Source organism: Tasmannia lanceolata, unplaced genomic scaffold (assembly GCF_043159265.1).
Source record: "Tasmannia lanceolata isolate RefF3 unplaced genomic scaffold, GAP_Taslan_0.1 ptg000006l, whole genome shotgun sequence".
NCBI classification, from domain to species: domain Eukaryota; kingdom Viridiplantae; phylum Streptophyta; class Magnoliopsida; order Canellales; family Winteraceae; genus Tasmannia; species Tasmannia lanceolata.
In genome coordinates this window covers 48471754-48498856 of record NW_027518683.1, presented here as the reverse complement: position 1 = coordinate 48498856, position 27103 = coordinate 48471754, and the positions used below count along the sequence as shown (strand labels likewise).

The window sequence follows — 27103 nt, the reverse complement described above, 5'->3', positions numbered from 1 at the left end:
AACAGCCACCGTCACGTTCGCATTTACCCAAAAACATTCTACTCTCACATGCGTCTCTCTCTCTCTCTCTCTTCCGCAAATCACTCCATGTAGACGAAAAAGAAATCATATCGTACAAACCAACCGGCAAAAGTCGGTAACGTCCGTTACCAAATTACCACCACCTGCTGCGTAACCGGTAGACGGCAGTTAATTGCGTGACAGAGCGGTTGATCCACGTGGAAGATTTTAAACCGTCGATCTTATATCTCAATCCGACAACTGGTTTTGGTAGTTTTCCTTCTATCACCAACACCTAACCTTCAAAAAAGCTAAAAAAAAAAAAAACGGAGCTCCAAAAAAAGCTATTAATGGCGGCTAAAGTACTTTCATTTTTTATCAGTTCTCAGCAAAGATTTTCGTATCTGCATTTCTTTCAGAATAAAAGTGACAGATGATTCGCCTTTTTAGCCTTTTTTAATCTTTTTACCTTTTAAAGAGATCTCGTCCGTTCCATCACATTAAATTGTCGGTTAGGATTTCTGTTATTAGGAGATGGAGAGTCAGCTTATAGAATACGCTAATGGAGTTTTGAGTTCGTTCTGTTTGCCTAGGGTTTTGTGAATTTCTTAGCTGCGCAAAGCAAGATTAGGTTTTTTTCTCTCTTCGTTTTGGCTTTTGATAATTAGAATGTCGGATGTTACAGGATCTAAGTCGTGAAGGATTTTGTCAATTTATGCTGAGAGCGAGATTGATCGGGTGAGTTTTGCTCAATTTTTTTCCTTTATTGAGTTTTTTTTTTAATTGCTTTGACTTTGATTGGATCGGAATGTTGAGTGTTATAGGATCTAGAAAGTGGAGGATTTTGTTAGTTTTTGCTGAAATCAAGATTGATCGGCTGCATTTTAAACAGTTTTTTGTTTTTCCTTCTTTGAGTTCTATTTAAAACGGTTTTTCTTCCTCTTTGAATTGGATTGGAGTGTTGGATGGAAGTTACAGGCTCTAGGTCGTGTAGTTTTTTTTTTTTTTTTGTCAATTGTACGCGTGCTGAATGCGAGATTGATCAGCTGAGTTTGTAATAATTTTTTTGTTTGTTTTGGTTTTAGTTGGATCTGAATGTCGGAGGTTAAAGGATCTAGATCTTGGAGAGAGGAGCTTGCTAGTATAGTTGAAGATACGGGGATTAGGTATACTGAAGATGGAATCGGAGTGGTGGAAGGGGTGGAGGAGAATAAATCAGATGTTTTTAATGAGGGATTTGGAGGTGTTGATATTGTTGAAGCAGATGAGAGTTTTAAAGATCAGATGAAAGGGTTTCTCAAGGCATCTGGTGAGATGCTTTTGGAATTGGGAAGAGGTTGTAGGGATATTGTGATGCAGAGTCTTGGAAATGAGGATTCTTTCATTGTGAGGAAACTAGGCCCGCCTTGTAAGGTGCTTTCTAGTAGGTTGAGTTTCTTGAATGAGTATTTGCCAGAGGATCGGGATCCGGTATATGCTTGGCCCATCGTGCTCTTTGTTTTCTTCCTTGCTTTGGCAGGTATGGTGTTTCTTGATTGATTTGTCAAAGAAAAGTTAGGGCAATTATATTAAAGTGTACTATATTTTGTTGTGGATCCACTACTTCATGCGATTTGCCTTGGGGTTCATCGATTTGTTGTGTGCAATTTTCTAACCATATCAAATTTGCTTTCTTCAAGTTCATCTCAATTCCTTTTTTCAAAATTTTATCGTCTGTTTCTTCATGCTTTGTTATGCAAGAAAATATAATATTTGATTGTAGAGCTTCAGTCATTGTGAATGTGAGCCCAGTCTGCATAGGTAAATACTTTTACCAGCATTTGATTCAAGTAATGGTAAGTGGCCTGGCATGATTTGGCCCTTTGGTATGCTATTTGGATCTTATCAGACAAGAATAAGGATCTGAAGAACCTCCGGCTGCTTTAAGTTGAGTATGCATAGGAGAATTCGAATAATGCAGCAGTACATGAAAGATATTAAACTAAACATTCCAACTCATTTGTGTCTGGGTGATCTTACTTTGATCACATAGTATAGCAAATGTTTGAATACCACCAAAATACTCATTGTAGGATTGAAATATACCTTCCAGAAGTCTTTGAATTTCAATTCATCGGATTTCATAGGGTTTATTATTTCCATTTTTATGTTTCCTGTCATTTTTTTTTTCTTTTCGAAAAGGGATTTTAATAGACTGACATAAAAAGTGGGAAGATATTTATGTGATCATCTGGGATTCTGGGAGGTGTTCATCGTCATTGTTTGTGATCCACACTATCTTCTTTTGTGATGACTCATTTTCTTTGAGAACCATTATCATCTATGTGACAATGATACTCATGGTTCTTTTATATGGGGATGTTTTATAAATGTAAAATTGAATGGGTTGAGAGAACTCCTAGTCCTCATTAGCTAACTAACAGGATTGATGAGATATTAGACTTAGTGGTTGGCTTTGAACTATCTTTCCATCACACTTTGTCTGAGCCCGACAAGGCAATGGACTCTAGCTAGAGGACCATATAGAGTCTATAGACATGATTTATGCATTGGCCAATCTCTGCCGTCATGTGAATTGTTATCCCTTTTCTTTTGCTGGTCTGTAAGGTCATGCATTCTTGTTCATTGCTTTAATCAATAACGTGTTCACCACCCACAAGGGTTTTGGAATACTAAAATTTCCCATTGCATATATCGTGTAGGTTTGAACACAAGCTTTTGATTTCTTTTTTTGGTTTACATTTTTCTGACTTGTGTAAAGATGTGCAGTGCTGAATGTAAATAATGATCCCAAAAGTTCAGTGCCACTTCCAAAGAAAGTGCAAATGCATCCTCCCAGTGCTAGCCGTATCCAACTTCCAGATGGAAGACACTTGGCATATCAGGAGCAAGGTGTTCCAGTTGACATGGCTAGATTCTCCCTGATTGTTCCTCATTCTTTTCTTTCCTCCAGACTTGCAGGTAAAAAAAATGGTTGTGTTGTATTCACTTAATAAAGTGTGGGGTGATTTCTTTTACATACTGGACTTTGAATATTTTTAAGCAGGAATACCTGGCATTAAATCATCATTGTTGGAGGAGTTTGGTGTTCATTTGTTGACATTTGATCTTCCTGGGTTTGGCGAAAGTGATCCTCATCCGGACAGGGACCTTAAGTCGTCAGCGTTGGATATGTCATACATAGCAAATGTCGTGGGTGTTAAGGACAAGTTCTGGGTGGTAAGCTACTCAGGCGGAGGCATGCACGCATTGGCTGCAGTCAGATACATTCCTGATAGACTTGCGGGTATATTTTCTTTTCTCACGGTAACAGAAAAAAAACCCATTATTTCTGTTACCTGTCAGCTGTCAATAGATAGCCAGCTTCTTTTATGAGATAATAAGGGGAGAGGGAAGAGGGCTAGAAAGAGAGATTTTTGTGATCAATCCCATCGTGAAGACCAAGCACAGCACATTACTCAAACATGGCTAAACCTTTCTCCCATTATTCTCTCTTAAAAGGCTCTATGTTGAGTTGATTCACTCACCACAGCGACATCAAGGTTTGTGTTTTCTACAGTAAGAGCCCTATTCATAAGGGTGCTTTTGATCCGATGAGAAAGTGCCCTTAAACTTATGTGAGGGGCATTAATAGGGCTAATGGGGCCCACAATTAGTAGTTCCTTGCCTTGACTCTTTTCATCTCCCTCTTTTCGCTGGCTTCTTTTTTTCGGATGAAATTTCTATTTGATGCAGTCAAAAGTTAAAACTGATCAAAATGATCAAACTATTAAAAATACCCATTGGAATAAAGGAAATCAACATAAAAGTTCTTCGATGGTCATATAAATTGACTGACGATTTGGAAGAACAAGAGGCGGAAAATGAGTAAGAATTGATAAGAAATTACCTTGTAAGTTTTTTGCTTAGAATAATCTAGACACGTCTAATTATTTTAAATCATAATTTCATTTCCATAGACGATCTAGTATCCCTGAAATTTCTGTAGAATTTCAGAAATATCTTCCTTTTGAGGAATGACTTTGTCCATACTTTTTTTACAAGAAGAATAACTATTCTAAGCTGGTAAAAAAGTTTTGTTCATTTCTCATTTGGTATGCAAGTACTACCAAGGATTGTGTCTGAGTTGTTAGTCTCTCTCTCTCTCTCTCTCTCTCTGGGTTTTGTGATGTAGGACCAACAATGGAAAGGATTTTTATAATCGAAAATTGGATGATCTAAACCTAGATGACAACGAGTCGTAGTCGGGGATTTGGGCAAAAAACTTGGTTCAATTGTGCTAGGCTTTACAATATGGCTGAATCTGAACTGGTTGAGGTTAATATGGTCACTTCTAGCAATTTGGAAGCAGTCATGAATTGTCAAATAGATCTAACAATCCAAATCATATATGAAATTCTCAGAACAGTAAAAAGTCTTGTGCATGGTTATCAATAAGAAAGAAACAGAAATTCAGGAATTGAGTTGCTTGTAGGGTTGGAAATTGATCTTAAATGATTCGTAGGGCTGTGAAAGGAAGAAATTGATCATAACAAGAAATATTTAGATCTAATGAAATTGGTCGGGAAGAAAAGAAAAAACCAAGGATCGAAATCGAAGATAAAGAGAATTGAATAAAAAGCAGAACTAATACCTTAGATAGATCAAATGGAAAGAATAGTTACTTGAGTCACACCAACCATGGTTTTCAATTTCGGCTGAAACGAAACGTTTCGGCTCAAATATTTCGGTTTCGGCAGCGACTGAAACGAAATTTATATTAAGTCGTATCCCGAAATTTCGTTTTTAGCCTTTTTTTACAAAATTTCCACCGAAATTTAAAAAAAATCCAGTGAAATGTTATAATTCCCACCGAAATTTATGAAATATTCACCGAAATAGCCAAAAATTCCACTGAAATCGCCGAAATTTCGGTCAAAATTAAAATTAAAAACGAAATCATAGTCATGTTTTTATATGATTTCGGCTGAAATTTCGGCTCGAAACTGAAACGTTTCGGTTTCGGTGGTGACCGAAACCGACACCGAAACCGAAATTTAAAACCTTGACACCAATGGAACCAAATGCATCACACGAGTGGGTTTCTTAGGGCATCACACGAAAGGAGATCAAGATAGTTTGGTTGCAATCACTGCAAAGAGATCTAGGGCATCACACCAAGAGGTTTCAAAGCGAAGAAGAAGTTATGTTAGAATCATTGTAGCAATCCCGAGGCATCATACGAAAAGAACCTTAGGCTTCACACCCTGAAGAGCATACATCACATCCACACAAGGGAGGAAGCTTTTAAATCTTTATTCAATCATCCATTCATTCCAACCATTCAAAAAAAAAAAAAAACCATCCATGCGTTCCATAAAAGAAAAGTGCCATAAGGCTAAATATCTATAAGTAAAAGAAAATAATCTACAAAGTTTTGAAATCCTAAACAAAATTCTAGTACTTTTGGACTAAAATACCCTCTCATGACTTAAAGACTCTCTTCCTGCTTAAAATTTCCGTAGCACACGTGTGGAACCTATTTAAAATGCTCATAGCTCAAAGAACTTATGTGGTTTTGATGGGAAAAGACTCTGTTACTCCCCTATGACTTAAAAAGACTTAATAACACTCTAAAAACTAAATAATATTCTTTTAACATCAGTGATGTCATATTCTTAACTCCTTGATTCTACATGGCATCTTGGATGGTTCCCCCATCGTACCCCATCTCTTGGAAAGAACTCAACCTTGTTGAGTGGGAGAAATCTAATCTATCTTCCACGTAGCCTTGAACAATGGTTCATCTGTTATTTAGAGATAATGCAGCCTTGCATCATAGCTCGAGTTAAATCCCAACTAGAAGAGCATCTCACCAGTCTAGAACTCTAGATAGATTCTCGATGGAGTCCCACCACAAAACTAGAAAAGGGACACACTTCTCTAGAAACAAAAGCTCTAAGTTTTCACCAAAATAGGAATAGAGTTTCACTCCTTTGAACATATGCCATTCTTCCATAAAAATCATAGTCCTTGATTCTCCATGGCATCTTAGATGTTCCCCAATTATTTTGTTTTCCCGAAACCTATTTGAACTCATGCAAATTGCAAGTAGATTACTTTTTCTTTTTTCTTTTTAATTTAAAAAACCTATCATGTCTCCTTGATTCTATATGGCATCTAGGATAATATTTTTATTGGATGAGAAGAATTGGAATCTTCTAATGAGTATTGCTATCATTTTGCATTCATCTTTTGATACAAGTAAATGCTGCTGTTGGTTTTGTAATGAAGTCTTCATGATGTAGGAGAACTTGTAGAGGACTATCAAAAGCCTTAGAAGAAGGCCCTCAAAATAAGTTACAGGATTCAGGTGCTTGTAGGAAATGCTATAACTATTGGGAAATAAATAAGAAGTGTACATAGAACTTAAGGAAACGAAAGGACGAGGTAATTGGTTTTAGGAACACTGAAGGTTATTGACTTATGGAGAAATAGTGAGTACTATTAATAGTAGTAGTAAAAAACACACTAATAAGATGGAAAACCGAATTCAGATTAGATGCATTCATTCAAACTCAATAAGTTTGTAGTTGGGTCGGGAGAAATTCAAAGTGGATAATGATGTGATTGACCGATAAATGGAAACATTGTGGCGTTCTTCAAAATTTCAAATTAAAATCAGTCTTTTACAAACCGGATCTTGTTCACATGCATCGTTGAATCAGGTTGACCTTTCTATTGGTATCTTTGTGGTACATATTTTCATATTGCTAGTGCCATTAAGGCCAATGCACATGGAACCTATAAACTATCTAAGATAAGCAAATTAAAAAGGGGTATTATATGCACATAGACTAAGATGTGCATTCCTTATTTTCAGATATAAAATACTACATAGGTCCAAACCAAAACAAAAGAATACAAAAAAAAAAGAAAAAGGAAAAGAGGGAGTTAGGATTAGCGGAGGAATTCACGTTTGATGTGCATTCCTTATTTTCAGATATAAAATAGAAAAATACTACATAGGTCCAAACCAAAACAAAAGAATACAAAAAAAAGAGGAAAATAGGGAGTTAGGATTAGCGAAGGAATCCACGTTTGATCTCTACGAATCCATGTAGAAGAAAAAGCCCCATGAATCCACCCAAGAAAATGATTGGGAATGCAAAGCTCAAAAAAGTATTGATCTAACATAGTATATATTTGCAATCCAAAGCAACCTTTTTATCTAGCTAAAATAACAAAAGTAATCAATTAGGAATTGGACTTGTAAATTTCAAGTTTCCTAATTGAAAATAACACCCAAAGCTTCCTAATTGAAAATAACACCCAAAGGTTCCTAATAGAAAGTAACAACTAACACCTCCAATTCTTTTTGTACTATTCGGATAATAATAACTTACTTGAATTGCTAAAATCCCTCCCAATTATGTTTAAAATAAAACCGTAACTTGACAACTATACCCCCGCGAATAAAACAAAACCCTAGGGCACCCCTATTGGGTCCCACTATAAACGTTTCCTTTTAATCTCCTTTTTTAGATTTTTTTTCTTCTTTCTCAAATGTTTATCCCCATCAGTTAGCAAATTAAAATACTGTGTACTAAAGTTTAATGAATTTTGGTAGTGGGCTTTATTTAAAAAGGCCCAGTACTTGGCAGGGGGACCATCCTTGAAGGACTTGACTAGGAAATGGGGCCATCATTGGTGTTAAGAATCTTCTATTTAGTTTTAGAGTGTTATTTAAGTCGTTTTAAAGTTATAGGAGGTACTTTAGTATTTTTGTTATAAAATCACTCGCCACTTGAGTGAATATTTCATAAAAGTGGGAACCATCAAGTATTACAAAATTTTAGTACTTTTTTTTTCTTATCAGAGTACTGTTGTGAACTTTGCTTCAAGAGTCCAAGCCTTAAGAGTCCATGTAAAGTTATATAAGAGTCCTTGTTATTAAAGAGCCCATGTTTTAGTCAGTTTAGAGACCATGTCTGTCATTTTTCTATGTGGCATGTTATAAGTGTTTTTTATGTTTTAGAGGTAATAGGAATAGAATTCTAATAGTCCACAACCACTTGGTCAATGGGCTTGGAAAATTCTATATGTAAAGCCTTTGCCCCCTTTTTGGTATAGAATATTAAATGAAATTTTAGATGGCTTCAGCCCTTGCAAACTTTTGAGTGTGATACTTCAAGACTAGTCGTGAATGTGATTCCTAGAAATCTTAGAGTGATTCTAGATCTTCTCCTCCTTTCTTCTTTGGTGGATTTACTTTATTTCAGTTCTTGATTCCTCTGCTCCTAATGTATGTTTTTAGTTCATGAATTGAGCACACCATCACCTACAACCCAGCCTATCGCCATCCTTGCCCCCACCTTTCTTTACCAACCTATTTACCTAGGTTTACCTAACCGACAGCCCACCTTGATCCCTTTCGGCCTTTCTTGATCCTGTTCTTGATCTATCCACGAATCCAAGAAATTGTCATAAGTCCTCATTTCTCTTAATCCTAATCCTACTATCCCCTGTCCCTAAAATTTCTTCCAATCTGATGTAGAGGTTTCTACGTTGTACACGTAGGGCTCATCGTATTCCTCCTCTGTTTCTTCTACTTCCGTATCTTCTGTTTCTTCTTTGGTGTCATTTTCCGTCTCTGTGTCATCGTGGGTATCGGAATCGGATTCTGGTGGATTAATCCTGTCTAGCGACCTGCACATTTTTCTGATACGAGGAGTGTTTTGTGTGGCTTGTTCTCTATGAGTGGAGCCAATAGAGTCCCTCTAGGGGCTTCAGTTGGTGTAAGAGGAGCAGTGGGTGTTCGACCTCGGTGGGCTAGTGGGGCCAACTTGACTCCTCTAGGGGAACGGAGGAGTCTTGCAGAAGGAGGAAACTCTGTTGCTACAGGAGCCAATATGATACCGCTTGGCCCTGTATCTGATTTTGGGATGGGAAATAGGACCCAAAGAGATGCTGAGCGGATTGGTTTCCAGTGAAAAGCAAATCTGGGAGAAGAGTTGGAAGTGTTTCCAGAAGAAAAAAGGATGGGGCTCTGGGAGACTGGAGGTGTTGTAAATGTGCTTTTAGAAACTTCAGAAAGAGGGTCAGATGCTGGAAATGCAACAAGTTTTGGTCGAGTTTGGATTTCAATTACCCAGTACAAACAGAAGGGATGGAGAGAATGGTGCCTAGTTCTATTCCAATAGAGGTTGATGTAGGGAGATCTAGAGTGGAGAAAATCCTTCCTGCTACTTCGGAAGGTATAACATTCAGTATCGAAGTGGTTCCTTTGAAGTCTATTAGCAATGCAGATCTAGGCTTGTGGGGAAGATGAGGGAGGGATGGGCCGGAGATTTGGAGGCGATGGAGGCATGGCTTTCTCGAAATAGTAGTTTGGGGTAGAGGTAGTGGTTTATAAAATTGCAAAGTTGGAAATTCAAATCTCCATTCCCTCGGGCATTAACAGATTTCAATTAATTAGGAATTGGAACCTTGCTGTTAATTCTCCTTTTGAAGAACTTTTGTTGTGGGATGCAAAATTTCCTCAGGAAGGGAATCCATATTGGTGGAAGATAGAAGGAGTTCCGCCCGAAGCTTGGTGCGCAGACAACTTTCGTCGAATAGGGGGAAAAATAGGTAAGGTGATGGAGGTAGACTCGTCTTGCTTCGCGGGGAATGGTTATGAGGCGGGGAGAATGCTGATTTTGTCCGATGGTATTCCTGGTAAAGAGCTCTCTATTCAAAGTTCTATTGATGGGGCTCTCAGGTGGATTCTAGCTTCAAGAGAAAGAGATGAAGAAGAAGAGATCGCTATAAAAGACTTTGAAATTTCTGGGGCTGAAAGATTGGGTAGGAATGAAGAGAGGTGGGTCTCCTTTCTATCTGATATTGAAGGGGTTTATGCAGATGAAGCAGGTGAAAATCCATTTAATGTGGATATGGAAGTATTCAATGCCATTCAAGAAGCAACTCCCTCGACGGTTGAGCCGGAGATCACCGAAAGGGAGGTAGGGGAGGTGGAACCGGCGGACATTAGGGATCAAGACTATCGTGCGCTGCATGGGGCGTAGGATAGTGGTGCTACAGCTGGCGGAAGTTTTGAAATTCAAAAATCCGGTTCCCCAAAAGGCTACAGATGGCGGAGTGTGTGTGGTCCTGTCAGTGACGTCTCTTCAGGGGAGGGGCCCACTCTTCTGGTAAACAGCTTTTACGATATTATCTCTGCCTTATCCCCAACGACTAGTCGGGATGCATCTCGAGGCACGGGATTTGAGTTGTCATTAATGGGCCCTCTAGATATTCCTGGAAGCGTAGATATTTCATCAGTAGGCCCTCTAGATATTTCATCTGTGGGCCCTAGAAGCCCAGAGGAGCCTAGGGCCTCTTTTTCTTCGGTCGCTTTCGATGGGCCTTGGGCATGGTCTCATCCGGAGTGTGCAAGTGGGCCTGATATTCTCTCTCCTTTTGCCTTAGAAAAAGGTTCGAGCCCTTCCCAGTCTTTTATTCACGATAGAATCCGGGATTGAACCTATGGATCTCCAGCAGATTATTTGCAGCTTGCAGTATGTGGGGAGGATTTTTCATATGGTTCTCCTTCTTCTTCCTTGAAGGGATCCATGGCTCAGAGGTGTTTTCATGACATAATTCTAGCAGGTCTTTTTTGAACCAGATTGAACTTTGAGATAGAAGAGGCGCTTGAGGGGGAAGGAGCGATGGGGAGTAGTCTGGTGGAGAAAAGATGCGAGATCAGGATTTCAAATTTTATTCTTCCTGTTTGAAGTTCATTCCTTCTTTGCTTTTTGGGTTACAACAAGGTGTTGATTGATTACAGTGGTCTTGGAGGGCTGGTGAATTGTTTCTCTGGCTGCGATAGGGAGCATCCTCTTCGATTTCTAGTAAGGATTTCGCTCTGGCTCTCATAAGGATGTTGTTGATCTGATGGTTGATCACACCTTGCAAATTAGTAATAAACTGGGCTTAGTTTTTACGGGACCTGAAGAGGAGTACAGATCTAGTATCAAGGAGGCTGAGCTCAGGGAGGCTGGGGGTGTTACAAGTTCAAATACCCATTCTGAAGCAAATTTGAAAAGGAAGGAAAGAGAGCTGTTAAGATTAAAATCTAATATCAATTATGATTCAGGGTCGCTCGGTAAGGGCCCTAGCACAAAGAAAAAAGGGAGAGCCTTCGGTGTTAGGGCGGGGAAGATTACCTCTGTTTAAGGCTTTTAATGAAGATCTTATCTTGGAATATTAATGGTTTGGGTTCCCAGGAGAAAAGAATCCAAATTAAAGAATTGCTTAAAATTTGGAGGCCTGAAGTTGTGTGCCTTCAGGAAACCAAGTTGGCGCACATTAGTAGAATAGACATGAGAAGCATGGGGTTAAAAAATGAGTGGGATTTTGCTTTCTTAGCTTCTAAAGGAGCTTCGGGGTAGGGCTGGCAACGGGGCGGGTCGGGGCCGGATGTTGGGGTCCCCTACTCCTTCCCCTCTGCGGGGAATTTTCCCCCTCCCCTTCCCCTCCCCACTGCGGGGATGGTGGGGAATCCCCCTCCCCTCCCCACGGGGAATATCTAATCCCCATCCCCTCCCCTTCCCCGCCCCGCATCCTTCGGGGACAATCACTTTACTTTGTTAAATGTTAGGTTTAAAACTAAAGATTTGCTAGGGACAATCACTTCAGGCATGTTGCGGCTTGGCTGTTGCATGTGAGAGCAGCCACACAACCCACATAGGCTAAGATTTTGTCTTATTCATTTTATTAACCTGGGGACAAAGGTGGTTGCTCTCAGATTCATTTAATTGATCACTAGTCCCTAGCAGATCCCTAATTCCCAATCCCACTTGCCAAAAAGTACTGTACGTGCCACACCATAGGAAGATCCAAACCTTCCATTTGATGGGCACACCATACTACCATAGGCATAGGATGATCCAAACCTTCCACTTGATGGGCACATTGTAGGATGATCCAAACTGTCCATTTGATGGGCCACAATGTAAATAGGTTGTGGCCCAAAAATCATTTCCATAGGATAATCCCAACCCTCTGATCTATAGAGGAATTGCATAATATGGTACCTTCTATAGATCGGAGGGTTGCAATCATCCTATGGAAATGATTTTTGGGCCGCAATCTATTTACTTTGTGGCCCATCAAATGGATGGTTTGGATGATTTATGGTGTGGCCTGTAAAGTACTTTTAAATTGTAGCCTATCAAATGGACGGTTTGGATCATCCTATGGCGTAGCCCATACATTACTTTTTGAAAAATAATGGACTATACGAGCGCACACCATATAAATTCTCATCACTCATCAGAGAGATGTTGCCTTTATTTGGGGGAGGGAGATTTTCAAAGAATTTAATGTTGCCTTAGAGTGATGGTTTGAGGGAGAGATTTTAGGGATTTCTAAGGGTAATATACTAATATAATGAGGGACAATGCCCAATGGATTATGGGTAAAAGAAAACATAAAAAGCTATGTCAGGGACAAAACTGTACTAATGGAAATTATGAAAATTTTGGGAGAATCTTGTAGATATGTTTTGATCCAAGGGGTTTCTAGTAGTTTTCCCAACAAAAAAAAAAAAACACTTAAAAAAATACAAGAAAAAAATGGCATTAATGCGGGGCGGGGCGGGGCCAACTCCATCCCCTTCCCCGCACCGGGGAATTTTTAAAATCCCCTTCCCCTTCCCCACTGAAATCGGGGAATCCCCTCCCCAAGCGGGGCGGGGCGGGGCGGTTCCCCGCTTTTCAGGGTGAAATTGCCAGCCCTACTTCGGGGGGCATTCTGGTGGCTTGGGACAAGGTTAAATGGGTCATTAAGGGTGTATGGTGTGGAGTTTTTTCTCTCTCCGGAAGACGAATGACAATTTGGTTATTCTCTGGAGTCTACGGTCCTACATTATTAGCTGACAAGAGTCTTTTTTGGGAGGAATTGGCAAAGATGAGAGATCTCTGCTCTTACCCATGGTGCATCGAGGGAGATTTCAATGAAATTTTAGAAATAGGGGATAGGTTGGTGTGCCAGCGAGTCAATTCAGGTATGAGGGATTTTTCTGACTTCATTGCGATCAATGAGTTGGTGGATCTGCCGTTGGGCGGTGCATCTTTCACTTGGGCCAGAGGATCGAACAGGAGCAGGCTCGACAGATTCTTACTTTCGGGAGACTGGTTGGCAATAATTCCGGAGGTCTATCAGAAAGCTCTAGCTCATTCAGTTTCTGATCATTACCCTATTCTCTTAGATCCTAAAATGGAGTCATGGGGTCCGGCTCCTTTTAGATTTGGTTAGCATGGTTGGAAGATAACCTTATGGAGGAAAGATTAGTAAGGTGGTGGTCTGAATGTGACTTTGAAGACCAGCTGATGTAATTATTGGCAAACAATTAAGATTCCTTAAGTCAAAATAAAAAAAAGTGGGCTAAGGAGAAGAAAGAGCTTGACCATGGCAGGAAGAGATACTGGAGGAAGAATGCTGGAGCTAAATGCCCTAAAAGAGTGTGGATTGTCGTCGGAAGAAGACTATGAGGAACGAGGAAGGCTAAGCCAAGAACATAAAGGGCCGCTGCTGCATGAAGAAATTTCTTGGCGTAAAAAATCCAGAGTCAAGTGGTTGTCTGAGGGCGACAAAAACACAGCCTACTTCCATGCCATGGCTAGCGCCCGAAGGAGAAGAAATAGAATTGAATCTTTAGTGGTGGAGGGGGTCTGACGGACAAGGAGAAGATTATTGTGGAAATTCTTGATTTTTTCAAGTCTTTGTACTCAACTGATGGGATGCTTCGTCCAATTCCTCAAGAGATTCCGTTTGACAGCTTAAGCTTGGAGGAGTCTGCTAGGCTGGAAATTCCTTTCTTTGAGGAGGAAATTATGAAAGCATTGTTCTCTTTAGCGAAAGATAAAGCTGCTGGACCAGATGGGTTTTGTCTGGCCTTTTTTCAACTATGTTGGGAAGCTGTTAAAACTGACTTACTAAAATTTTTTCATGAATTTTTTTAGGGAGTAGTTCTCGACAAAGGCACAGGCGCTACTTTTATTTCCCTAATTCCAAAGATAGAAGGGGCGTCAAAAGTTTCGGATTTTCGTCCGATTAGTTTGGTGGGTAGCCTGTACAAAGTTCTTGCTAAGGTTTTGGCGGATCGCCTCAAAGTGGTTTTACCATCGATTATTTCGGACTGTCAAAGCGCTTTCATAAGTAACAGACAGATTATTGATTGCTCATTGATTACTAATGAAGCTATCGATTATTACAGAAGGAATGGGGAAGGAGGGATTCTTTGCAAGCTCGATATGGAGAAGGCCTATGACAGGGTGGACTTGGGGAGCTTTAGATTATCTGATGGGTCGAATGGGCTTGGTGATCGATGGAGATGGTGGATCAGAAATTGTTTGGCATCCGCTTGGTTCTCTGTTCTGATCAACGGCTCTGCTAAAGGATTTTTCAAATCGACTAGAGGTTTGAGGCAGGGGGACCCATTGTCTCCTTTTCTTTTTGTGATTGTAGCAGAATCCCTTTGCAGATTGATGAAGAAAGGAAGTGAGTTGGGTCTCTTTGAAGGGTTTCTAATAGGCAACAATAGGGTAGAAGTATCGATTCTTCAATTTGCGGACGACACTCTCCTGTTTTGCTCTCCGGTTGTTTCCCAGATTTTAAATCTTAAAGCAATCTTAAGGTATTATGAGATGGTCTCGGGCCAAAGATCTAATTTTGCGAAATCTAGGCTGTATGCGATCAATGTTTCCGAGTGTGAAGCTTCCTCCTTTGCAGGTATCCTAGGTTGTGCCTTAGATTTTCTACCTGCCTCTTATCTAGGCCTTCCGGTAGGAGTGGGAAGACCGGACAAAAATTTATGGATCCCCATTATTCACAGAATTGAGCGGAGATTGGACACCTGGAAGCGCAATTTGGTATCCAAACACGGTAGGCTGGTTCTTATAAAGGTAGTTTTATCAAATATTCCGATATATTTTCTTTCTCTTTTTAAATGTCCTGTGAGTGTAGCTCAGAGAATTGAGCAAATCCAGAGAAGATTTTTGTGGGGAGGATCGAGTACTTCAAAAGGGATTCCTTTGGTTAAATGGAGTGCGGTGTGTCTCCCTATAAAAAATGGAGGATTGGGTCTTAGGAGGGTAAAAGGTTTTAAGAATGCTCTGTTGGGAAAGTGGCTATGGAGGTTTGGCGAAGAACAGTCTTCTTTGTGGGTTAGAGTTATTGGAAGTAAGTATGGGTTTACGAAAGGAAACTGGTGCTCTGCTGACAATTACAAATTCAAAGGTGTATCGGTGTGGAGGGATATTTCGAAGGTGGAGGTTCTTTTTACGAAAGGCATTCGTTTCAAGGTCTATGTGGGGGATATGATTCGTTTTTGGCTGGATCCTTAATGCTCGGCTGTGCCTCTCAAGGAGCTTTTTCCAGAGTTATTTTTGGTGTCTTCTCAGAAAGGGGCATGGGTCAAGGATTGCTTCGAAAGAGTGAACGCGAAAGTGGTTTGGACTCCCAAGTTTAGAAGAGCCTTTTTTGATAGAGAATTAAATTATCTTCAAGGATTCTTGTCTCTGATAGAAGCTTGCTATATCAAGAAAACGGGAGCAGATACCCGAGTATGGACTTGGTGCCCTTCTGGCTTCTTTTCAGTTAAAACCTTTTACCATCACATGATTTTTAGTGAAGCGGAGCCTCTTTCTTCCTCAATATGGAAGTTCTTTTGTCCGCCGAGAGTTGCTTTCTTCGGGTGGTCTGTTAGCAATGGACGTATTCAGACAATGGACTTTTTGAGGAAGCGTAGAATGTGGCTGGTGGATCACTGTCCTCTCTGCTTATCTGATGGCGAAACAATTGATCACCTTTGCATCCATTGCAAGGTAGCAAGAGACATTTGGGGTCTCATTTTTGCTCGTTTTGTTGGGTTCATCCAAAACTATGACTGACTTCATTAGGAGCCGGGAGTGGAATCCTTGGAGAAAGAAAGCTAGGACTCTCTGGAAGATGTGCCTTGTGGCTACCTGGTGGTTCTTGTGGAAAGAGAGGAATGCGCGAGTTTTTGAAGGAGAGGCTAGGTCACCTTATTGGATTTATGTAAAGCTGACAGCTGCCGTAATATCCTGGGCTAGGAGCCTCCCTTTGTTTCGTTTTGTTTCAGCTTTTGACATTTGGGAAGGATGGGCACGACCATTTGCAAGGAAGGGTTCAGCAAAGAGAAAATCATCCAATCTTGACATCCTCCTTCAGATGGGCTAATGAAGCTTAACTTCGATGGTTCGTCTCTTGGTAATCATGGAGAAGCAGGAATTGGGGGTTTATGTAGAAATGACAAGGGGGAAGTTCTTTGGGCTTACTCGGGGCCTATCGGAGTAGCGGACTCAAATGAAGCAGAGGTAAGAGCTGTTCATAGTGGGATCAAGTATTTGGATAGCTAGGTTTTTGATAAAATCACAGTGGAAGGAGATTCCTTAAATGTAATTCGCTGGCTTTCGGGTGTGGCGATCCCTCCTTGGAGATTTTTGCCTTTTTTCGAGGAGATTGAGGACCTGGTTCAGGGGTCTTCTATTGTGTTTGAACATGTAAGGAGAACTGCCAATGCTGAAGCAGATTCTCTAGCTAGGGGAGGTGTTCTTAGAACAGGTTTAGAGTGGTTTGATTACCTTCCTCCTTGACTTATTGTATTTCCTTTTCTTTCCTCTTTGTATCTCTTTAGGACCATCTCGGTTCTTTTTTTTATATATAATTATGCCATATTCAAAAAAAAAATCATAAAAACCAATCCTTCATCCCAGGGTCCTTTCCTAATGCCAAAATTATCACACTAAAAGTTGTGGTATCATATGGACCTAACATATGTCACATCCCTCTTGACAAAAGATTGAAAGATCCAAACCTTCCTTTTCAGAGTAGAAACAGACGTGGCCCAAACATATAAGAAAAGATCTGCTTAGTCACTCATAGGGACATATCTATCTTCAGTCCATTTATTATTGAATTTTTCTGCTCCTTTAATTGCAAAATGAATTTCCTTCTCAGCAGGCCAGTCATTTTTTTTCATAATCCTTGAACTGCCCACTTGCATAATTGAGTATAGCAAAAGTGAAGGGGGGACCTCCGGTTTTTTCCTATGGCGCTTCTTTCCATGTGTTTAGGGGTTTATGGATCAAGTTATGTCGTTTGTTTCCCTGGCGGATGGACATGAAGTGTCCTAGAAATAGAGCCTTTCCTCACTCTAGAAGCCTTCAAGCCAATTGATTCAAATGGCTTTGTGGTTTAGTTGGTGTTCAATGTACCAAGGCAAAGCCCAAGAAACAATGAACTTGGTTTTTCCTTCTTTTGAAGCTAGGGAGAAAGCAGGCAATGAGGAAAGAATATATGTATAGTGGTTTTCCTACTGGGATGCACGAGTTGAACATCCCGAAGAAGTAACTATAGAACTTGGATCATCTGTTATGGGCTCAATCAATTACTTCTTCGGATTTGGAAAAGGAACAGTGAACTTCCCTATTTTTCATGCTTGAGCCATGATATGAGGGGAGAATGATGAGGACCATCGTTCACAAGAATCAAGGACTTAACTAGGAATATTTGCCCCATCACTGGTGTAATGAGTTTCTTTTTAGTTTTGTGTGTTATTTTAAGTCCTTTTTAAGTATAGGGAGTACTTTAAACTTTGTTGTTATAAGATTTCTTGTCACTTAAGTGAATGCCTCAACAAAGTGGGCCCATCAATTATTACGAAAGTTTAAAGTATTCTTTTTCTTATTAGAGTCCTACTGCTACATGGAGTATATCTTTAAGTCTTAAGTGATTCAGAGTCTATTGCTCAAGTAAATAAGAGTCCATGTTTTAGTCCATTTAGAGTCCACGCCAGTTCTTTGGCCAAGTGGCAAGTTATAAGTGGTTTTTTATGTTTTCGAGGTAGCAGGATTGGAATTCTAATAGTCCACATCCACTTGGTCGATATAGAATATTGAATGAAATTTTCAGATGGTTTCAGGCCTTGCAAACTTTGGAGTGTGATGCATCAAGCCTAGTTATGATTTGTAGGAACTTTGTAGTGATTCTAGGTCTTCTTCTTCCCCTTTCTTCTTTGATTTATTATCTTGATTTCTCTCACCATAACCTGTGTTTGTTGTTCAAGAAATAGTCATAAGTGATAAGTCTCATTTTCTCTTAGTGCCATGCCTCTATACCTGGTCCTTAAAATTTCTACCAACTTCGAAAACCCAATTCACCCATCCCATCGATCACCCCAACTGCCCTACAAGTCCCAGAAAACCCATAAAACCAGCCCCGTTTCCTGATGTTTCATAATCCTCAGAACAGTCTAAATCTTATACCTCCACACATAACAGCCCCCCCAACAAAAAGTCCCAACACCTCCCAATCTTCACATCAGTCCAGACCCCTTCTCACTCCATCAGTCATTATAAATCACCCCCTATGTAACCGATCACGATAAGTCAGTTCATCATAGCCCAAATCCAATCGTAACAGTCCCCAACCCAATGACAACAGTCCCCAGAATTCAGTTTACCACAGCCCCACATCAAGTTTCTGAATTTGTCATTTGTTTTCAAAGTCGACCTTTATCCCTGATGGTAATGAAACAAGTTTATAACACTGATCTCAGGTGTTCAATCTTCATATTTAACATAATGATAGAGTATCTTTGTTTTTGACATTATATATGCAAATTCTCTAGTGTTCATACTAATATTATCTATTTTTACCAACTCGTTGCACAAGTCATTTCATTTATCACTACTGATATTCTTGCCATTATGGAAATGAATAAGACTTGTGGTTGTGCATTCATGGACAAATAGCTAATGGAAAGATAGCAGTGTTTTCTATATTGAAATTTGGCACGTTAGCGGAAGATCTCTTTGTTTGTAACTAATACTGCCAGCTAGATTATCTTTTTAGTTTTCCATCTGAGGATTTGGATTTATTGGTTGAACTTTGAAATATAGGGAGATTTAGTGCATGAAAATTAGAAATGACACACTGTTGGACATAATGATTAATATATAAAAAGATATGGGTATTTCTCTTTTGTTAGAAACGTTACAACATGTTTGCCATTCACTCTAATGGATGGCGACTCTCAAGACTAAACTGTGTTTCCATTAGTGTATCTTATTATAATTTGTCATCTTTTCTGATCCATTTGCATCTAAACTTCCAGGTGCTGCCATGTTTGCTCCAATGAGTAATCCATATGATTCAACAATGACCAAGGAAGAGAAATATAAGACCTGGAAGAAGTGGTCGTCAAGAAGGAAACTGATGTACTTTTTAGCCCGGAGGTTTCCTTCCTTTCTTCCTTACTTCTATCGACGGAGCTTCCTGTCTGGAAAGCATGGCCAGATTGATAAGTGGTTGTCATTGTCATTGGGAAAGAAGGTGAGTTCATTTTTTAGATATATCGTTAGTCCTAGCTACCTATTTGCCCGCAATGGATAAATTAGAGCATTCCACTTTATTCCATTGGATCTGTTTTTCCTAAATGCTTGAAAGACATTCTTCTTCTCAAAAGAAGTGTCCTAATATTAGATCTTTGATGGTGTCTTATGTTTTCCTATTGTATATCAGGTTCGTCTACAAAAGCTATTACTAAGCAAACTACCAGTGCAATGAGTTTATAAAAGTTTATTTGAATTAATTACATGTTTTTTTCTTGAATTGTTATTAGATGTTGGAAAGGGGATTCCTCGAACTAATATGCCCTTTGCTGCAATACGTTTTGTTTTACTTGGTGCAACATTGATCTGGGCATGTTACGAGATAATGTCTTTGGCCTGTGAATGTTGTGGTTGCATTATGTGTTTCTTATTCTTGATGGAGACTTTTGTTCAAATATTTGGTCACTAATGGTAAACTTATAGTGATTCATCTGATTTGATTATTTCTTGTAAGGGTCAATGGTTTTGCTGCTAGAAAACCCTATTTTTATGGTGCTTTTTAAAGGAAACACAAAATAGAGGCACTGATATCATTCTTAGATGGATCAATATTGTAGACTTCTCACATCAAAGGCTGGAACCCATGCCCTTTTCACAACATTGCCAAGTGTTTGCAACAAATTTTTTGCATGAATGAAAATTACCCATATAAAACACTTTGAGATCAAAATTTTCTCTCGCAAGAAGAGGTTTTATTAAAATAGTAGGGACTTGCACTTCTGACTCTAATGGATGTTAATTATATTTCTCAAAGGAAGAAAACGCCTCTAGTTATTCATTTAGGGTTTCCCCAACTAAATATAACCAGAAATTGTTAATAGTTAATATATCTGTTACAAACTCAATTTGTAAAAAGATCCTTTGAGGTGAGGGGCTCCTTTTGAGTTGGAAAGAATCTTATCAACCTTTTCTTTTTTAATCGTTGTAAGAGAATTCCCATGGAGTAAATCTCTTTTCAGCCATATTAACTATTATTTACTCTGTTTTTTAAAGGAATCTTCTTGTAGGAAGAACTCCCTTGAGTCATTTTGATAACTTGTCTATTTTTAGAGTCCTTGTGACAGTGACTCTGTAGTCTATTACTTCCCGAATGAAGCTTCTCTTTTGAATCTCCTATAGGATAATATCTATTGAGAATGTGATTTCTTCTTCTCGGAAAAAGCTTCTCTTCTATGATTTTTGGACATGGACACGAGTGTCGTGTGTCGACACAGCAAACCCCTACAATTTAGAAATGGGGATATGGCTAAAATATAAAGTATATATAATAATAATTTGTAGATAAGGATTCATGTGTCGAGTTTCGACACAGATACAAGTTGTCTGACATGGCAACATCTAAAAATCTAGAAATGTTGACACGTCCATACTTATAAAATTACTGATTACTGTCATAATTTGTAATAATATATGGTATATGGTATTCATTTAACAAACTAATAAATCTTAGAGTTAATCAACTATAATCTAAAAAAAATATGAGATAATCAAATAATAACGAATTAATCAATTTAATCTAGTTCTCGTCTGTCTCCAATATAGAACGAGAAAGGGAGACCAATATGATGCAATGGATATAGTAATGGTTTAGGGTTTTAGGTTTATGGGAGGGGATATAATAGCAAATATTAGTTAAAGAAGAACTAAAAGAAGAGCTTATAATAAAAGAAGAGTTAATAATAAAAGAGGTAAACACAGACGGGAAAAGTGTTTGTGAGCTTGAGCTCATATAAGCTTATATGAGCTAGAGCTCACAAACATGGGGGGGGGGGGGGGGGGGGTGGGCACATTGTTTGGATGATCCAAAGCATTCATTTGATAGGCCCTCATATAGATAGGGTGGGCCCGAAAAATCAGCTCCATAGGATCATCCCAGCCCTACGATTTGTGGAGGTAAAAATGGACGTGTATAAACCTTCACAAATTTGTCCATATTTTGCCTCCGCAGTTGGAAGGGTTAGGATGATCCCATGGAGCTGATTTTTTGGGCACACCCTATTTATATGAGGGCCTATCAAATGAATGCTTTGGATCATCGAAACAATGTGCCCCCCCTATGTTTGTGAGCTCTAGTTCATATAAGCTCATATAAGCTCTAGATCACAAACACTTTTCCCCAAACACAATAATCAATAATAAAACAGAATGTCACATTTGATGCGGTAGAAAAACATGTCCAGACACCCACATTAAGTCTAATAATACTAGCAGTACCTTTAAAAGTGTCCAAAGGAGTGTAGACACACGTGTCGTGTTGAACAAGATAGGATACTTATGTCGGCGATAAATGCTAAGTGTCTGCTAAATCATAGCTTCTCTTTTGGATCTCCAAGAGGATAAAAGAGACGCTTCACGAGGTGATATTCAACTCAGGTCTAACTCTAGGAACAAGCATTAGAGGATACCCTCTCGATTACTTTGTATGGACCCACTTTTCTAGAGTGGATCTTCTTATATTTACCCTTAGGAAATCACACTAGCTCTAGTCTAACCATAACCCTATGTCCAACATGAATTTTGGAAAACTTTGTGTATGTTTGGATCTTCTTTATATTTCTCACTGCTCAATGCCATCTTTCAACAAACATCTTCGTGAATAGCTCGAATTGTTGTGCAAATCCATCATCTTCTTCACTTGCCCAAGAAGAAACCAGTGTTGGAATTAAGTCAATAGGCCATCAAGGATTAGTTTTAGACACAATCTCAAATGGTGAGCTTCCTGTAGTTCGATTAAATGAGCTGTTATAGAAGAACTCCGCATTTGGAAGGATTTGATCCCAAGTAGAAAGCCACTCGTCAACTAGACATGACAACCGATTTCCTAACTACGATTCACAACTTCTTTCTATCCAATATGTCTGAGCATGATATGCACTTAAATATTCCAGTTTCTTGTTTTCTTTCAAGGCATGAAATTTGCCATTTTTTGAAAATATATCTACTACCACAAAGATAGAATCCAAGCCTCTCAAGGTCTTCAAAAGTCCTAGGACAAAGTCCATGCTTAGATCTTTTGAAGGCTTCTGGAAGAGGCAATGACATTTAAAGACTTGTATTCCTTGCCCCTTCGCTAATTGACAAACCTACCATTGTTGTATCATCTTCCCCATGCACTGCTTCAAACGCGGCCAAAAAAACAGGATCTTCAAAAAGAGAAATCATCTTATCTCGACCAAATTGTGCTCCAAGACCTCCATAATGTAATTCCTAGACAACATAATCTCGTAGTGAAGTTTTTGGTAAACATTAACGAGATACAAGGAACAAGTAAGCATTGTATACGACATACCTCTTGTGTGCATCAACTATTCCACATGTCACTTCATCATAGATCTGCCCAAAGTCTTCATCACCAACATAATCTTGCTTAATCTCTTCAAAACCAACAACAGAGACAGACATAATGCCAATAAATGAGTTTTCCGGCTCGAGGATCGGCTGCCTTATTCTCAACTCTGGCACGAGGCTTCATGACAAAAGTCCTGCAAATGCACATGCCACCTAGCATGTCTCGCATTCAACTTCTAGATTTCATATATTTAAGGGCGTCGTGATCTTAATAAAGCACAAACTCATGTCGAATCAAATAATGACGTTATTTCTTTAAATCTTGAACTACGTAAAGTTCTAAGTTACATGTAGAATATTGTTTCTTCACATCATTCAAGTTGTCTCTAAGGTAGGCTACTATATGTCTTTCTAACTTAAAAATCCCCCGATTCCGACATGTGAAGCAATCACATGCAACTTCGGATATGTTAAGTCTGACAGTTGCAAAACTGGAGTTTCTTTCATCTTGACCTTGGTCTCCTCGAATGCCTTGGTTGCAGCTTTGGTCCTCTTAAACATGCATGCTTTAATTGAGATCATTATTATGTCAAAATTTTCGATAAAATGTAGCCAATTCATGAAAAACTTGCTTCATGAATGTTAGAGGTGACCGGCCAATCAAGAATAGCCTTTACTTTCTCAGCGTCAGCCTCAGTCCCTTGTATTTATGCTACAAAACCCAGAAATACCACACTATTGAAAGTACATCTCTTCGAGTTAATATGAATTTTCTCACTTTGAAGTACTCCCATTGTTAAAGATGATCTATGTTTCTTCATGTGATCGACTATATATTAGGATATAATCAAAATAAAAGAAAACGAGTCTACTAATGAATGGTCATAATACCTGAGTCATGACTGTCATGAAGGGACTTCGTGCATTGGTGAATCCAACCGGCATGACTTACCATTCATAAAGCCTGCCTTTTCTCTTGAGCGTCATCTTCCATTCATCTCTAGGTCGTATACAAATCTGGTGATAACCACTTCTCAAATCAATTTTTGAGAATTAGGTTTTCACTGCCATCATGTTGAACCATCAAGTTTCAGAATAAAAAATTGATACTTAATAGTAATTTTATTAATACCTCGCCTGTATGCACATCCTCCTACTCCCATCCTTCTTGGATGTCAATAAGGTACGTATTACATTGACTTCTTGGCGATTACTGCTGAAGAGCTGCAATTGTTATAAAGAAATCCTCTTCTTATCTGCTGCCTGTAAGAACATGACTATTTCTTGTACTTATATCCTTTTTTGCAAGTACATTATGGTGACCTGGTATTGATAAAAAAGCTTTGGTCTTTTTTTTTATTTTTTATTGTAAACTTTTTTTATATTCAGGACAGAGCTTTGATTAAGGACCCACTTTTTAATGAATTTTGGGAAAGGGATGTGGAGGAATCAGTTCGGCAAGGAAACCCGAAACCATTTGTGGAAGAAGCAGTGTTACAGGTTTCAAACTGGGGTTTCAGCCTAGCCGACCTTCAGGTGCAGACGAAGCCCCAGGGAAAAGGCCTCCTTCATTGGCTCAAATACATGTATGGCCACGCTGACCTGGAGCGCGAAGGCTTCCTTGGACCCATACACATCTGGCAGGTCTGTATTCTGCTTTCTTTTTTGTTTGCATTTCTTAGGGCTGCTTTAAATATTGTTGGTAAAGTGAACCTCATAATACCAGTGATTAAAATTTGGCCCAAAAAAACAGAACATACTTTTTTTGAAGTATGAAAATGTCTCCTTCCCTCGTAGGAATGAAACATCTTGGTGAAGATTCTATCTTTCATAGAGTTCTGATTGCATTTCTGCTGGTATAATTCAGAACATATTAGTGCACAGATTTCTTGTTTCGAACTTAAAAACAAACTACTCGCTTCTTTGATAGTCTTTGGGGTTTACTTTATTTCCCAATTAAGCATTTTGAGTATATTATGACATTTACTTAAATGGAACTTTCCACTCCTTGTCAGACCACGGTGCCAACCTCATCATAAACTGATATCACCTTTTGAGCACATTAGATTTTAGCATCCATGTCAGGTTCACTATACAAGTGGTACATGTGTGTGATGTGATTGGAGCCGTAAATTTGGTGGGCCACCACCAGTGAGATTCCATCACCTCGATCAAGGCCTACAGATACAAAGTAGTCAACCTTTTGTGTTTAAAAAAATGCCTTTGGATATTTAATCGTCTGTTTGGAGTGTCTGGTGACAGCATCCTCCATTAATAATTTCAGCTATCCAGATTCCCTAAACCAACACCCTCAATTGCCCATCTTTTAGGATCATAACAAAGAATTTTGCATTTATCCTTTGCAATCTCAGATGGAAATACTGATTCTTTAATTTTGAAAAAACTCAAGTTTTTTACTTTGTGGTTCAGTTTTGATTTACCTTTTTTTTCAAAAAAAAAAAAAGGTTTTGATTTGGACAGACATGTTGAAAGTTGAAACAATCTAATGCATGTCCACTTCTTGTTATCTTAAACTCAAAGCAACATTTCTTAGCCATAATGCTACTGTCGTTAAAATTTTAAAACAAGACTGTTTAGCTATAATTTGCAGTTTATGAAAATTGAAATACTGAACAGGGTACAGATGATCGGGTGGTGCCGTTATCAATGAGTGACTTTGTGCGCCGGGTTGTGGCCGGAGCAGCGGTGCATAGCCTCCCTGGTGAGGGTCACTTCTCTTACTTTTATTTCTGTGATGATTGCCATAGACACATATTCTCTACACTTTTGGGCACACCTCAAGGTCCTCTCAATGTAACTGAGGAGGATCAAACACCATCTCAAGCTGAACTCCAAGAGACTGAACTCCAAGAGACGCCTCTTACCGATGGCGCGCAAGACTGAACATAATTCTCGGATTTCTTAACTGCTTGTTGGGGAAGAAGTATGTATATACCACAGAGGAAAAAGTCCTACACGATTTTTCCAATTCCATTTTTCGGTATTAAGGGGAACTGTGAGAGGGTTCATGCCTTCAGTTGGAGGTTAAAAACTCATAAAAATGGCAAGCATTGATGTGTTCTTTTTCGTTTCTCTCAAAATGATCATCCCATTCCGAGTGCATTGTTTCTGTCTTTAAGCAGCGAGTTCTTCTCTTCTTGACCTTTAGGCTCTGTTCACTTGTGTTCCCTGGAAAGCAAATCTCTGGAAAACAGCTTATTTTTTCCCTGACAAGAACCTTGATAAGACAGAATTCTGGTGTTCGCTTGCTTTCCAGGGAAAATAGAATTACACATGTGAAATATTTGCAAAAAAGCAAACTATGACATGGAAAAGCCCATTTTCCCACCCTTTACGGATTTCATTTCCGACCAAAAACACACGGATTTTGTTTCCCTGGAAAACTAGTGCAAAAAGAAGGGCAAGCGGTTTCCCTGGAAACCTTTTCCAACTCAAGTGAACAGTCTAGAGAAACTTTTTCCTGCACAGATTCCCTGGATTTCTTTTCCTAATGCCACGTCAGATTTCCGGGAAACATTTTCTTTGACTTTCCCGGGAAAACAAGTGAACAGAGCCTGAAAGGCTTCTGCCCTGATTTCTTCCATTCCATAGAATCAACTTCTGAATTCAGAGTCCTGGCCGAGTGGTAAAGGGCATCCCTTCTCAAGTCAGAAAGGTCATGGGGTCATACCCTACTTCTTAGTGGAAGAATGGTAGGGTCTTTTGAAATGGCATGGTGGGACCCAGGAAACGATATGGGTTCCCTTTTGATTACTGATAAAATTGGGTGCTTGTTCCTTCCTATATGAGGACAAGCAGGGCCCAAACAAATAAGAGTACCAAGAGAAATACATGTTGGAGATGATATCTGCACCCCTTGTTTGATAATGGCACCTCTCATTTTGGCATTTAAAGGCTAATTAGAGGTGTAAATAAAGATAGGAGTGCAATTATTAACACATACACAAAGGCGTGTAGATATCAGTTTGGCAACCCTAGTCAATCAAGGTAGGTATGACCGTATGAGTTTTTTGATCAGTTGACCGTATGAGTTATGCACCAAAAAAAGGTTAGTATGAATTGAGTCAGATTTTGTTGCAATCTGATTTCTAGTTTCCCTATTTCTAATATCCCTTTACAATAATACTTAGTAACTTTTCCCTATGAGTCCCACATTTAGCATACATGTTTGGCCACACAAGAGAGCAGATTGTGAGAGTTCGTCGTCGAAATCAACTTCATCCACTTCAGTAATCTGTTCCTCAACCATTCTTGCCAGTGGCTCCCACCCTTGAAGCTCTAGCATTTGAGCCTCGTCAAATAGGCCAAGCATCCAGGACCATGCCATCCTAATTTTTAAACAAGAACATCAGAAC

The 27103-nt window shown here is 39.2% G+C and overlaps 1 protein-coding gene across 3 annotated transcripts; it reads left to right on the top strand.

Moving 5' to 3' along the window:
- The first annotated feature begins 293 nt into the window (after positions 1-293).
- LOC143880430 (uncharacterized) lies at positions 294-25820 on the top strand. Of its 3 annotated transcripts, none has more exons than XM_077383434.1 (8): positions 294-362; positions 686-738; positions 1086-1519; positions 2770-2961; positions 3047-3286; positions 19163-19380; positions 24117-24371; positions 25365-25820. In XM_077383434.1, exons 3-8 carry the CDS (start codon positions 1096-1098, stop codon positions 25629-25631), a joined length of 1596 nt encoding a protein of 531 aa, XP_077239549.1. In that variant the 5' UTR covers positions 294-362; positions 686-738; positions 1086-1095; the 3' UTR covers positions 25632-25820. The 3 variants fall into 3 exon arrangements, with proteins under 3 accessions (XP_077239549.1, XP_077239548.1, XP_077239550.1); XM_077383433.1 differs by having other exon boundaries at positions 297-574; XM_077383435.1 differs by lacking the exon at positions 294-362 and adding an exon at positions 408-426.
- Positions 25821-27103: the final 1283 nt, after the last annotated feature.